Consider the following 15,103-nt stretch of genomic DNA (forward strand, 5'->3'; position numbering starts at 1 on the left):
CCATCCTTTCCCGTTCATTCCCACCGTCCACTCCCAACAGGACACCATCCTTTCCCGTTCATTCCCACCGTCCACTCCCAACAGGACACCATCCTTTCCTGTTCATTCCCACCATTCGCACTCCCAACAGGACACCATCCTTTCCTGTTCATTCCCACCGTCCACTCCCACCAGGACACCATCCTTTCCTGTTCATTCCCACCATCCACTCCCAACAGGACACCATCCTTTCCCGTTCATTCCCACCATCCACTCCCAACAGGACACCATCCTTTCCCATTCATTCCCACCATCCACTCCCAACAGGACACCATCCTTTCCTGTTCATTCCCACCATTCGCACTCCCAACAGGACACCATCCTTTCCTGTTCATTCCCACCATTCGCACTCCCAACAGGACACCATCCTTTCCCGTTCATTCCCACCGTCCACTCCCAACAGGACACCATCCTTTCCTGTTCATTCCCACCGTCCACTCCCAAAAGGACACCATCCTTTCCCGTTCATTCCCACCATCCACTCCCAACAGGACACCATCCTTTCCCGTTCATTCCCACCGTCCACTCCCAACAGGACACCATCCTTTCCTGTTCGTTCCCACCATTCGCACTCCCAACAGGACACCATCCTTTCCCGTTCATTCCCACCGTCCACTCCCAACAGGACACCATCCTTTCCCGTTCATTCCCACCGTCCACTCCCAACAGGACACCATCCTTTCCCGTTCATTCCCACCGTCCACTCCCAACAGGACACCATCCTTTCCCGTTCATTCCCTCCGTCCACTCCCAAAAGGACACCATCCTTTCCCGTTCATTCACACCGTCCACTCCCAAAAGGACACCATCCTTTCCCGTTCATTCACACCATCCACTCCCAACAGGACACCATCCTTTCCCGTTCATTCCCACCGTCCACTCCCAACAGGACACCATCCTTTCCCGTTCATTCCCACCATTCGCACTCCCAACAGGACACCATCCTTTCCTGTTCAATCCCACCATTCGCACTCCCAACAGGACACCATCCTTTCCTGTTCATTCACACCGTCCACTCCCAACAGGACACCATCCTTTCCCGTTCATTCCCACCATCCACTCCCAAAAGGACACCATCCTTTCCTGTTCATTCACACCGTCCACTCCCAACAGGACACCATCCTTTCCCGTTCATTCCCACCGTCCACTCCCAACAGGACACCATCCTTTCCTGTTCATTCCCACCATTCGCACTCCCAACAGGACACCATCCTTTCCTGTTCATTCCCACCGTCCACTCCCAACAGGACACCATCCTTTCCCGTTCATTCCCACCGTCCACTCCCAACAGGACACCATCCTTTCCTGTTCATTCCCACCATCCACTCCCAAAAGGACACCATCCTTTCCTGTTCATTCCCACCATTCACACTCCCAACAGGACACCATCCTTTCCCGTTCATTCCCACCATCCACTCCCAACAGGACACCATCCTTTCCCGTTCATTCCCACCGTCCACTCCCAACAGGACACCATCCTTTCCCGTTCATTCCCACCGTCCACTCCCAACAGGACACCATCCTTTCCCGTTCATTCCCACCGTCCACTCCCAACAGGACACCATCCTTTCCTGTTCATTCCCACCATTCGCACTCCCAACAGGACACCATCCTTTCCTGTTCATTCCCACCGTCCACTCCCACCAGGACACCATCCTTTCCTGTTCATTCCCACCATCCACTCCCAACAGGACACCATCCTTTCCCGTTCATTCCCACCATCCACTCCCAACAGGACACCATCCTTTCCCGTTCATTCCCACCATCCACTCCCAACAGGATACCATCCTTTCCCGTTCATTCCCACCATCCACTCCCAACAGGACACCATCCTTTCCCGTTCATTCCCACCATCCACTCCGAACAGGACACTATCCTTTCCCGTTCATTCCCACCATTCGCACTCCCAACAGGACACCATCCTTTCCTGTTCATTCCCACCATTCGCACTCCCAACAGGACACCATCCTTTCCTGTTCATTCCCACCATTCGCACTCCCAACAGGACACCATCCTTTCCCGTTCATTCCCACCGTCCACTCCCAACAGGACACCATCCTTTCCTGTTCATTCACACCATCCACTCCCAACAGGACCCCATCCTTTCCCGTTCATTCCCACCGTCCACTCCCAACAGGACACCATCCTTTCCCGTTCATTCCCACCGTCCACTCCCAACAGGACACCATCCTTTCCTGTTCAATCCCACCATTTGCACTCCCAACAGGACACCATCCTTTCCCGTTCATTCCCACCGTCCACTCCCAACAGGACACCATCCTTTCCCGTTCATTCCCACCGTCCACTCCCAACAGGACACCATCCTTTCCCGTTCATTCCCACCGTCCACTCCCAAAAGGACACCATCCTTTCCCGTTCATTCACACCGTCCACTCCCAACAGGACACCATCCTTTCCCGTTCATTCCCACCGTCCACTCCCAAAAGGACACCATCCTTTCCTGTTCATTCCCACTATTCACACTCCCAACAGGACACCATCCTTTCCCGTTCATTCCCACCGTCCACTCCCAACAGGACACCATCCTTTCCCGTTCATTCCCACCGTCCACTCCCAACAGGACACCATCCTTTCCCGTTCATTCCCACCGTCCACTCCCAAAAGGACACCATCCTTTCCCGTTCATTCACACCGTCCACTCCCAACAGGACACCATCCTTTCCCGTTCATTCCCACCGTCCACTCCCAAAAGGACACCATCCTTTCCTGTTCATTCCCACCATTCACACTCCCAACAGGACACCATCCTTTCCCGTTCATTCCCACCGTCCACTCCCAACAGGACACCATCCTTTCCTGTTCATTCCCACCATTCGCACCCCAACAGGACACCATCCTTTCCTGTTCATTCCCACCATCCACTCCCAACAGGACACCATCCTTTCCCGTTCATTCCCACCGTTCACTCCCAACAGGACACCATCCTTTCCCATTCATTCCCACCGTCCACTCCCAACAGGACACCATCCTTTCCCGTTCATTCCCATCGTCCACTCCCAACAGGACACCATCCTTTCCTGTTCATTCCCACCATTCGCACCCCAACAGGACACCATCCTTTCCTGTTCATTCCCACCATCCACTCCCAACAGGACACCATCCTTTCCCGTTCATTCCCACCGTTCACTCCCAACAGGACACCATCCTTTCCCGTTCATTCCCACCGTCCACTCCCAACAGTACAACATCCTTTCCCGTTCATTCCCACCGTCCACTCCCAACAGGACACCATCCTTTCCCGTTCATTCCCACCGTCCACTCCCAAAAGGACACCATCCTTTCCCGTTCATTCACACCGTCCACTCCCAAAAGGACACCATCCTTTCCCGTTCATTCACAGCATCCACTCCCAACAGGACACCATCCTTTCCCGTTCATTCCCACCATCCACTCCCAAAAGGACACCATCCTTTCCTGTTCATTCCCACCATTCACACTCCCAACAGGACACCATCCTTTCCCGTTCATTCCCACCATCCACTCCCAACAGGACACCATCCTTTCCCGTTCATTCACACCGTCCACTCCCAACAGGACACCATCCTTTCCCGTTCATTCCCACCGTCCACTCCCAAAAGGACACCATCCTTTCCCACCATTCGCACTCCCAACAGGACACCATACTTTCCCGTTCATTCCCACCGTACACTCCCAACAGGACACCATCCTATCCCACCATTCGCACTCCCAACAGGACACCATCCTTTCCCGTTCATTCCCACCGTCCACTCCCAACAGGACACCATCCTTTCCCGTTCATTCCCACCGTCCACTCCCAACAGGACACCATCCTTTCCCGTTCATTCCCACCGTCCACTCCCAACAGGACACCATCCTTTCCTGTTCATTCCCACCGTACACTCCCAACAGGACACCATCCTTTCCTGTTCATTCCCACCATTCGCACTCCCAACAGGACACCATCCTTTCCCACCATTCGCACTCCCAACAGGACACCAAACTTTCCCATTCATTCCCACCGTACACTCCCAACAGGACACCATCCTTTCCTGTTCATTCCCACCTTTCGCACTCCCAACAGGACACCATCCTTTCCCACCATTCGCACTCCCAACAGGACACCATCCTTTCCCGTTCATTCCCACCGTCCACTCCCAACAGGACACCATCCTTTCCCGTTCATTCCCTCCGTCCACTCCCAAAAGGACACCATCCTTTCCCGTTCATTCACACCGTCCACTCCCAAAAGGACACCATCCTTTCCCGTTCATTCACACCATCCACTCCCAACAGGACACCATCCTTTCCCGTTCATTCCCACCGTCCACTCCCAACAGGACACCATCCTTTCCCGTTCATTCCCACCATTCGCACTCCCAACAGGACACCATCCTTTCCTGTTCAATCCCACCATTCGCACTCCCAACAGGACACCATCCTTTCCTGTTCATTCACACCGTCCACTCCCAACAGGACACCATCCTTTCCCGTTCATTCCCACCATCCACTCCCAAAAGGACACCATCCTTTCCTGTTCATTCACACCGTCCACTCCCAACAGGACACCATCCTTTCCCGTTCATTCCCACCGTCCACTCCCAACAGGACACCATCCTTTCCTGTTCATTCCCACCATTCGCACTCCCAACAGGACACCATCCTTTCCTGTTCATTCCCACCGTCCACTCCCAACAGGACACCATCCTTTCCCGTTCATTCCCACCGTCCACTCCCAACAGGACACCATCCTTTCCTGTTCATTCCCACCATCCACTCCCAAAAGGACACCATCCTTTCCTGTTCATTCCCACCATTCACACTCCCAACAGGACACCATCCTTTCCCGTTCATTCCCACCGTCCACTCCCAACAGGACACCATCCTTTCCCGTTCATTCCCACCGTCCACTCCCAACAGGACACCATCCTTTCCCGTTCATTCCCACCGTCCACTCCCAACAGGACACCATCCTTTCCTGTTCAATCCCACCATTTGCACTCCCAACAGGACACCATCCTTTCCCGTTCATTCCCACCGTCCACTCCCAACAGGACACCATCCTTTCCCGTTCATTCCCACCGTCCACTCCCAACAGGACACCATCCTTTCCCGTTCATTCCCACCGTCCACTCCCAAAAGGACACCATCCTTTCCCGTTCATTCACACCGTCCACTCCCAACAGGACACCATCCTTTCCCGTTCATTCCCACCGTCCACTCCCAAAAGGACACCATCCTTTCCTGTTCATTCCCACTATTCACACTCCCAACAGGACACCATCCTTTCCCGTTCATTCCCACCGTCCACTCCCAACAGGACACCATCCTTTCCCGTTCATTCCCACCGTCCACTCCCAACAGGACACCATCCTTTCCCGTTCATTCCCACCGTCCACTCCCAAAAGGACACCATCCTTTCCCGTTCATTCACACCGTCCACTCCCAACAGGACACCATCCTTTCCCGTTCATTCCCACCGTCCACTCCCAAAAGGACACCATCCTTTCCTGTTCATTCCCACCATTCACACTCCCAACAGGACACCATCCTTTCCCGTTCATTCCCACCGTCCACTCCCAACAGGACACCATCCTTTCCTGTTCATTCCCACCATTCGCACCCCAACAGGACACCATCCTTTCCTGTTCATTCCCACCATCCACTCCCAACAGGACACCATCCTTTCCCGTTCATTCCCACCGTTCACTCCCAACAGGACACCATCCTTTCCCATTCATTCCCACCGTCCACTCCCAACAGGACACCATCCTTTCCCGTTCATTCCCATCGTCCACTCCCAACAGGACACCATCCTTTCCTGTTCATTCCCACCATTCGCACCCCAACAGGACACCATCCTTTCCTGTTCATTCCCACCATCCACTCCCAACAGGACACCATCCTTTCCCGTTCATTCCCACCGTTCACTCCCAACAGGACACCATCCTTTCCCGTTCATTCCCACCGTCCACTCCCAACAGTACAACATCCTTTCCCGTTCATTCCCACCGTCCACTCCCAACAGGACACCATCCTTTCCTGTTCATTCCCACCATTCGCACTCCCAACAGGACACCATCCTTTCCTGTTCATTCCCACCGTCCACTCCCAACAGGACACCATCCTTTCCCGTTCATTCCCACCGTCCACTCCCAACAGGACACCATCCTTTCCTGTTCATTCCCACCATCCACTCCCAAAAGGACACCATCCTTTCCTGTTCATTCCCACCATTCACACTCCCAACAGGACACCATCCTTTCCCGTTCATTCCCACCGTCCACTCCCAACAGGACACCATCCTTTCCCGTTCATTCCCACCGTCCACTCCCAACAGGACACCATCCTTTCCCGTTCATTCCCACCGTCCACTCCCAACAGGACACCATCCTTTCCTGTTCAATCCCACCATTTGCACTCCCAACAGGACACCATCCTTTCCCGTTCATTCCCACCGTCCACTCCCAACAGGACACCATCCTTTCCCGTTCATTCCCACCGTCCACTCCCAACAGGACACCATCCTTTCCCGTTCATTCCCACCGTCCACTCCCAAAAGGACACCATCCTTTCCCGTTCATTCACACCGTCCACTCCCAACAGGACACCATCCTTTCCCGTTCATTCCCACCGTCCACTCCCAAAAGGACACCATCCTTTCCTGTTCATTCCCACTATTCACACTCCCAACAGGACACCATCCTTTCCCGTTCATTCCCACCGTCCACTCCCAACAGGACACCATCCTTTCCCGTTCATTCCCACCGTCCACTCCCAACAGGACACCATCCTTTCCCGTTCATTCCCACCGTCCACTCCCAAAAGGACACCATCCTTTCCCGTTCATTCACACCGTCCACTCCCAACAGGACACCATCCTTTCCCGTTCATTCCCACCGTCCACTCCCAAAAGGACACCATCCTTTCCTGTTCATTCCCACCATTCACACTCCCAACAGGACACCATCCTTTCCCGTTCATTCCCACCGTCCACTCCCAACAGGACACCATCCTTTCCTGTTCATTCCCACCATTCGCACCCCAACAGGACACCATCCTTTCCTGTTCATTCCCACCATCCACTCCCAACAGGACACCATCCTTTCCCGTTCATTCCCACCGTTCACTCCCAACAGGACACCATCCTTTCCCATTCATTCCCACCGTCCACTCCCAACAGGACACCATCCTTTCCCGTTCATTCCCATCGTCCACTCCCAACAGGACACCATCCTTTCCTGTTCATTCCCACCATTCGCACCCCAACAGGACACCATCCTTTCCTGTTCATTCCCACCATCCACTCCCAACAGGACACCATCCTTTCCCGTTCATTCCCACCGTTCACTCCCAACAGGACACCATCCTTTCCCGTTCATTCCCACCGTCCACTCCCAACAGTACAACATCCTTTCCCGTTCATTCCCACCGTCCACTCCCAACAGGACACCATCCTTTCCCGTTCATTCCCACCGTCCACTCCCAAAAGGACACCATCCTTTCCCGTTCATTCACACCGTCCACTCCCAAAAGGACACCATCCTTTCCCGTTCATTCACAGCATCCACTCCCAACAGGACACCATCCTTTCCCGTTCATTCCCACCATCCACTCCCAAAAGGACACCATCCTTTCCTGTTCATTCCCACCATTCACACTCCCAACAGGACACCATCCTTTCCCGTTCATTCCCACCATCCACTCCCAACAGGACACCATCCTTTCCCGTTCATTCACACCGTCCACTCCCAACAGGACACCATCCTTTCCCGTTCATTCCCACCGTCCACTCCCAAAAGGACACCATCCTTTCCCACCATTCGCACTCCCAACAGGACACCATACTTTCCCGTTCATTCCCACCGTACACTCCCAACAGGACACCATCCTATCCCACCATTCGCACTCCCAACAGGACACCATCCTTTCCCGTTCATTCCCACCGTCCACTCCCAACAGGACACCATCCTTTCCCGTTCATTCCCACCGTCCACTCCCAACAGGACACCATCCTTTCCCGTTCATTCCCACCGTCCACTCCCAACAGGACACCATCCTTTCCTGTTCATTCCCACCATTCGCACTCCCAACAGGACACCATCCTTTCCCACCATTCGCACTCCCAACAGGACACCAAACTTTCCCATTCATTCCCACCGTACACTCCCAACAGGACACCATCCTTTCCTGTTCATTCCCACCATTCGCACTCCCAACAGGACACCATCCTTTCCCACCATTCGCACTCCCAACAGGACACCACCCTTTCCCGTTCATTCCCACCGTCCACTCCCAACAGGACACCATCCTTTCCCGTTCATTCCCTCCGTCCACTCCCAAAAGGACACCATCCTTTCCCGTTCATTCACACCGTCCACTCCCAAAAGGACACCATCCTTTCCCGTTCATTCACACCATCCACTCCCAACAGGACACCATCCTTTCCCGTTCATTCCCACCGTCCACTCCCAACAGGACACCATCCTTTCCCGTTCATTCCCACCATTCGCACTCCCAACAGGACACCATCCTTTCCTGTTCAATCCCACCATTCGCACTCCCAACAGGACACCATCCTTTCCTGTTCATTCACACCGTCCACTCCCAACAGGACACCATCCTTTCCCGTTCATTCCCACCATCCACTCCCAAAAGGACACCATCCTTTCCTGTTCATTCACACCGTCCACTCCCAACAGGACACCATCCTTTCCCGTTCATTCCCACCGTCCACTCCCAACAGGACACCATCCTTTCCTGTTCATTCACACCATCCACTCCCAACAGGACCCCATCCTTTCCCGTTCATTCCCACCGTCCACTCCCAACAGGACACCATCCTTTCCCGTTCATTCCCACCGTCCACTCCCAACAGGACACCATCCTTTCCTGTTCAATCCCACCATTTGCACTCCCAACAGGACACCATCCTTTCCCGTTCATTCCCACCGTCCACTCCCAACAGGACACCATCCTTTCCCGTTCATTCCCACCGTCCACTCCCAACAGGACACCATCCTTTCCCGTTCATTCCCACCGTCCACTCCCAAAAGGACACCATCCTTTCCCGTTCATTCACACCGTCCACTCCCAACAGGACACCATCCTTTCCCGTTCATTCCCACCGTCCACTCCCAAAAGGACACCATCCTTTCCTGTTCATTCCCACTATTCACACTCCCAACAGGACACCATCCTTTCCCGTTCATTCCCACCGTCCACTCCCAACAGGACACCATCCTTTCCCGTTCATTCCCACCGTCCACTCCCAACAGGACACCATCCTTTCCCGTTCATTCCCACCGTCCACTCCCAAAAGGACACCATCCTTTCCCGTTCATTCACACCGTCCACTCCCAACAGGACACCATCCTTTCCCGTTCATTCCCACCGTCCACTCCCAAAAGGACACCATCCTTTCCTGTTCATTCCCACCATTCACACTCCCAACAGGACACCATCCTTTCCCGTTCATTCCCACCGTCCACTCCCAACAGGACACCATCCTTTCCTGTTCATTCCCACCATTCGCACCCCAACAGGACACCATCCTTTCCTGTTCATTCCCACCATCCACTCCCAACAGGACACCATCCTTTCCCGTTCATTCCCACCGTTCACTCCCAACAGGACACCATCCTTTCCCATTCATTCCCACCGTCCACTCCCAACAGGACACCATCCTTTCCCGTTCATTCCCATCGTCCACTCCCAACAGGACACCATCCTTTCCTGTTCATTCCCACCATTCGCACCCCAACAGGACACCATCCTTTCCTGTTCATTCCCACCATCCACTCCCAACAGGACACCATCCTTTCCCGTTCATTCCCACCGTTCACTCCCAACAGGACACCATCCTTTCCCGTTCATTCCCACCGTCCACTCCCAACAGTACAACATCCTTTCCCGTTCATTCCCACCGTCCACTCCCAACAGGACACCATCCTTTCCCGTTCATTCCCACCGTCCACTCCCAAAAGGACACCATCCTTTCCCGTTCATTCACACCGTCCACTCCCAAAAGGACACCATCCTTTCCCGTTCATTCACAGCATCCACTCCCAACAGGACACCATCCTTTCCCGTTCATTCCCACCATCCACTCCCAAAAGGACACCATCCTTTCCTGTTCATTCCCACCATTCACACTCCCAACAGGACACCATCCTTTCCCGTTCATTCCCACCATCCACTCCCAACAGGACACCATCCTTTCCCGTTCATTCACACCGTCCACTCCCAACAGGACACCATCCTTTCCCGTTCATTCCCACCGTCCACTCCCAAAAGGACACCATCCTTTCCCACCATTCGCACTCCCAACAGGACACCATACTTTCCCGTTCATTCCCACCGTACACTCCCAACAGGACACCATCCTATCCCACCATTCGCACTCCCAACAGGACACCATCCTTTCCCGTTCATTCCCACCGTCCACTCCCAACAGGACACCATCCTTTCCCGTTCATTCCCACCGTCCACTCCCAACAGGACACCATCCTTTCCCGTTCATTCCCACCGTCCACTCCCAACAGGACACCATCCTTTCCTGTTCATTCCCACCGTACACTCCCAACAGGACACCATCCTTTCCTGTTCATTCCCACCATTCGCACTCCCAACAGGACACCATCCTTTCCCACCATTCGCACTCCCAACAGGACACCAAACTTTCCCATTCATTCCCACCGTACACTCCCAACAGGACACCATCCTTTCCTGTTCATTCCCACCATTCGCACTCCCAACAGGACACCATCCTTTCCCACCATTCGCACTCCCAACAGGACACCATCCTTTCCCGTTCATTCCCACCGTCCACTCCCAACAGGACACCATCCTTTCCTGTTCATTCCCACCGTACACTCCCAACAGGACATCCTCCTTTCCCACCGTTTGCACTTCCAACAGAATCCCAGCCGATCAGCCTATCCTGCACCTTCCACCTTCCCCTAGCTCTGCCACCCCACCTTGTGTGCTCAACCTGTCCTCCTTTCCATTGCCCTGCTTCACCTTTGTCCCCTCCCTCCCTCACCTTGTGCAGGTTTGGTTTTGGTCTGCCCACCTCCCGCGCCTATGCAGAGTATCTCCGTGGCTCACTGGTGGTCCAGTCACTCCAGGGGATCGGCACAGACATCTATCTACGCCTGAGGCACATCGACGGCAAGGAGGAGAGCTTCCGCATCTGACCCTCGACTCTCCCCACCACGGTGTGGTGTGCCATGGGACAGAGAGGGAGAGAGAAGTTAGGTGGACTCTCAGGCATCCTTTCTCATTAACATTGGTCAACAAGACCGGGTAGAGATCAGGCATCCCTTCCAACCCACCCCCACCCCCATTAGACGCTCGTCAGGCAGGCTGCTTCGGGCTTTGTACCTCGATATCTCTGAAGCTGAGGAGGCCATTGGGAGAGCCCTGAGCTGTTAGCATCCACTCAATCTCTGGTCATCCCTCCCAGTCCCAGTCTTTTCACTCCCAATAATTCACTGCCAGCCAGGGCCAGCTTGATATTCCTCTTCAGCTCACCGCTGGCCAGTGGGGCTTGTACAGTACCCTCTCACCCACTGAAACGTCAGCAAGGAGACCATATCGAAATATCAGCACCACCCACCCCACCAAGGAATCCCAGTCATCCATTTCCTCTCCAATCATCAGGAAGGCAATCTCAATACTCTACCACTACTTCTTCAACGAGTTATTTGCCAATATTCATGTACCATTCCCCATCCCCAAATGACCACTGATCCAACCAGACCAATTTGGTCTTCCAACAGCATTTCACTTCCAACTACTACTTCATCAATGAGGCCATTTCAATGCTTCAGTACTGTTTCCAAATGAACACTGACCCAACCAGTCTAATTCCATCTTCCAAAATAATTTGTTCTCCAACTAGTTGATCACCAAGGGGCTATATCAAAATTATTGGGACTCTTTCCTATCCCAAATGACCATGGGCCCAAACCAAGCCACTTCAATCCTTTGACAGCATTTCTTTGTCAGTTACAGAAGGGTTCTCGCCATTCCGCTCTGACATGGGGGAATCTGTGGGAATTCCTGCGTCATTCACTTCTGACGTGAAGATTTCTGCATCACTACCTCCTGCCCTCCTTGTTCCCACAACACACGTGTGGGAAATTTCCATTTCCCTCGGGTGTGAATGTGGAAAATTAAACATTCCCCACAGACATGTACGTGGGTACTTCCTGATACTCTACTCTGACACGTGTAGGGATTTCTACCCCCTTCCCCAATTTGTGTGGACGTTTCCATAACATTGTCTTCCTATCTACACAGAAATTTCCTGCCTGTGCCTTTGCAACGCGTGTAAGCAATTCCATTCCACTCTGACCTGCTCGTAGAAATTTCCCGACCATTCCCAAATAGGAATTTTCAGCAGGCAAGTAGGAATTTCCATATTATTCCTTTCCAAGTCACGTGTTGGAATCTCCTGACCATTTTCTGACAGGCATGTGGAAATTCATAGACCATTTCTCAATGTGCACATAGGAATTCCCTGACTACTCCTCCGTGCATATCATTCGACTGTTCCCCTGATCGGGGAAGAAATTCCCACACTATTCCACTCTGAATGCAGAAATTCCCACACCTTTCCCTTCAACACACATGTGGAAATCTCCATACTGTCTCACTCTAACACACTGTCACAGGTCTGTGGAAGTTGGGGTCTCGGGGCCCACTCCTCCTCTTGCCCCCTCCCCTCTCTTCCCCACTGCCTCTTCTGCTGCCCTCTCTCCTTGCCCCTCCCTTTCTCTTCCACCCTCTTCTTGCCTCCACCCCCCCACTCTCCCTGACTGCTCCTTTCTCCCAGTCTCCTCCCCCTCTCCCTTCTTCAGCTACTTATTTCACCTGCCGTATCCCCTCCCCTCTCCCCCTTCAGGATCTCAATTCCAGAATCTCCTCCCTCCCTCCCCTTACCCCAGTCCCAACGGTGTCTCTCTCTTCCCCACTGCTCCCCCCCTGGATTTTGGCTGGAAAAATGGGGCCTGCGGGGGGTGGGAGGCAGAGAGTGAGCTGGGCATTAATGCAGGAGCACAGGGAGAGATTAACCCACTCCAGGAGCCGAATCTCCATCTCCCCATCCCAATTGCTTGCAGCTAGGAGTTTGCTCCCACTGGGGTCCTGCACCGAGGGTGGCGAGGACATGTTGCCCCCCCCACACCACACTCCGTCCTCTGCCGCTGGTCCAGCCTTGCCTTCCCGGCACATCAAGACACTCACTTCCTAACACATTAAACCATAGTGTCTCCAATGCCCCGCATCTTGCTTTCTGTGTTGGGGAAGGGCAGGGATGGAGGGAGGCAGGAAAAATGTGACGTGATTGAGAGGGGGAAATGGATGGGGGCAGGGAGAATGTGACATAATGGGGGGAGAGGGAGGGAATGGGCTGGGGAGGGGGAGATGGAGGGAGGGGCTGGGGACGGGGAGATGGAGGGAGGGGGCTGGTGAGGGGGAGATGGAGGGAGGGGCTGGGGACGGGGAGATGGAGGGAGGGGGCTGGTGAGGGGGAGATGGAGGGAGGGGCTGGGGACGGGGAGATGGAGGGAGGGGGCTGGTGAGGGGGAGATGGAGGGAGGGGCTGGTGAGGGGGAGATGGAGGGAGGGGGCTGGGAAGGGAGGGGAGGGAGGGTGGGGCTGGGGAGGAGGAGTGGAAGGAAGGAGGGGCAGGGAGGAAGGTGGAGCAGGATGGGAGCATAGAGTGAAAGAGGGAGGGTGGATAGGACGTACAGGAGGTGGAGGAAATGAAACAGTAACACTAAGTATTACTGGGCTTTCGGGAGGCTCCTGGAGACCGAGGAGTGGAGGTGTAGGACTTGTATAGCTCCAAACCGTTTTACCCAACGCCAGCACACAGGTGGAAGGGCCTTTGCCGCAGCAGTAGCAGGACAGCCTGTCGGTAGTTGGTCAGAGTTGGGGAGCGGTGATTTGTTGCAGTGGTCAATTGTATGGCAAAAGTACACTGTAAAGGCTGGAACCATTAACAGTGTGGGTGTACAGAGGCATCTTGTGGTCCAAGTCCACATCTCCCAGAAAATGGCTGCACAAGTGATGGAAGAAGGTAAGGTGTGAGCAAGCACAGTTGCTCTCATCAGTGGAGGCGCTGGATACGTTGAAGCTGGTCGGCTGCATTGAGAGCTTTGTGTGAGGTTGTGGTTGCTCTGTTACAGCAGGGGTGGGAGGTATTGAGTCTTTGCAGAGGAAGTTCACTTGGGTGCTGCCTGGATTAGAGGCTATAAGCTGCAAGGAAAGGTTGTGCAAACTTGTTTTTTCTCTCTGGCATGGCAGATGTGATCGAGGTTTATAAGATCATGAAAGTACATACAGATTATATAACCCTCAAAGTGGAGGAGCAACACTTTATATTCTGAGTGGGTAGCCTCCAACCTGATGGCATATCGATATCTCCTTCTGATAAAAGAAACTGTTTCTGAATTGTTGAGTGTGTGCCTTCTCACCTCCTTCCAGACGGTAACAATGAGAACAGGGTATGACCTGGGTGATGGGGACCTTAATGATGGATGCCACCTTTTTTGAAGCATCATTCCTTGAAGATGCCCTGGAATCTCTGGGTTAATTGGTCTATTATTGTCACCTGAAGCTTCAAAAGAAAACAGTTCCCTGTCCCTTTATTAGGGAGAGATAGAGTCTGGTGTGTTGAATTTTCGGGGGAACAATTGGTTTCTGCTGTACTGCAGATCATGGTCTTTCTCGGGGCTTTGCTATTGCTTGCCTGTTAGGTGGAGGGTGCTGATGTTTTTTTTTGCTGAACTAAGGGGGAGGTCATTGCTTTGCTGCTTGGGAGGGAGTAGCGGGGGCTTTGGCAATCTAACGTTTTTAGTGTCACCCATTCTTTGGGCCATTCTTCTGTTTTCGTGGCTGTCTGCAAACAACAAGAATTTCAGGATGTATATTTTAAACATTTCTCTGATATTAAATGGAATGAATGAATTCTTTACTCAGTGCACTGAGGTAGAACAAGGTAAAGCAATAACAGAATGCAGAATAAAGTGTAACAGCTACAGAGAAAGTGCAGTGCTGGTGACCAAGATGAGCT

At 53.4% G+C, this 15,103-nt stretch overlaps 1 protein-coding gene across 1 annotated transcript in view; it reads left to right on the forward strand.

The window, feature by feature from the left end:
- The window catches only part of LOC140719294 (branched-chain alpha-ketoacid dehydrogenase kinase-like), a 33,344-nt gene extending 20,044 nt beyond the window's left edge, over positions 1-13,300 (forward strand). The window contains exon 11 of the mRNA XM_073033818.1: positions 11,072-13,300. Coding sequence (XP_072889919.1) covers positions 11,072-11,216 — 145 coding nt within the window. The 3' untranslated portion in view covers positions 11,217-13,300. The remainder of the gene's footprint in view (positions 1-11,071) is intronic.
- The last annotated feature ends 1,803 nt before the right edge of the window (positions 13,301-15,103 follow it).

This window comes from Hemitrygon akajei, chromosome 31 (assembly GCF_048418815.1).
Source record: "Hemitrygon akajei chromosome 31, sHemAka1.3, whole genome shotgun sequence".
Lineage (NCBI taxonomy): Eukaryota > Metazoa > Chordata > Chondrichthyes > Myliobatiformes > Dasyatidae > Hemitrygon > Hemitrygon akajei.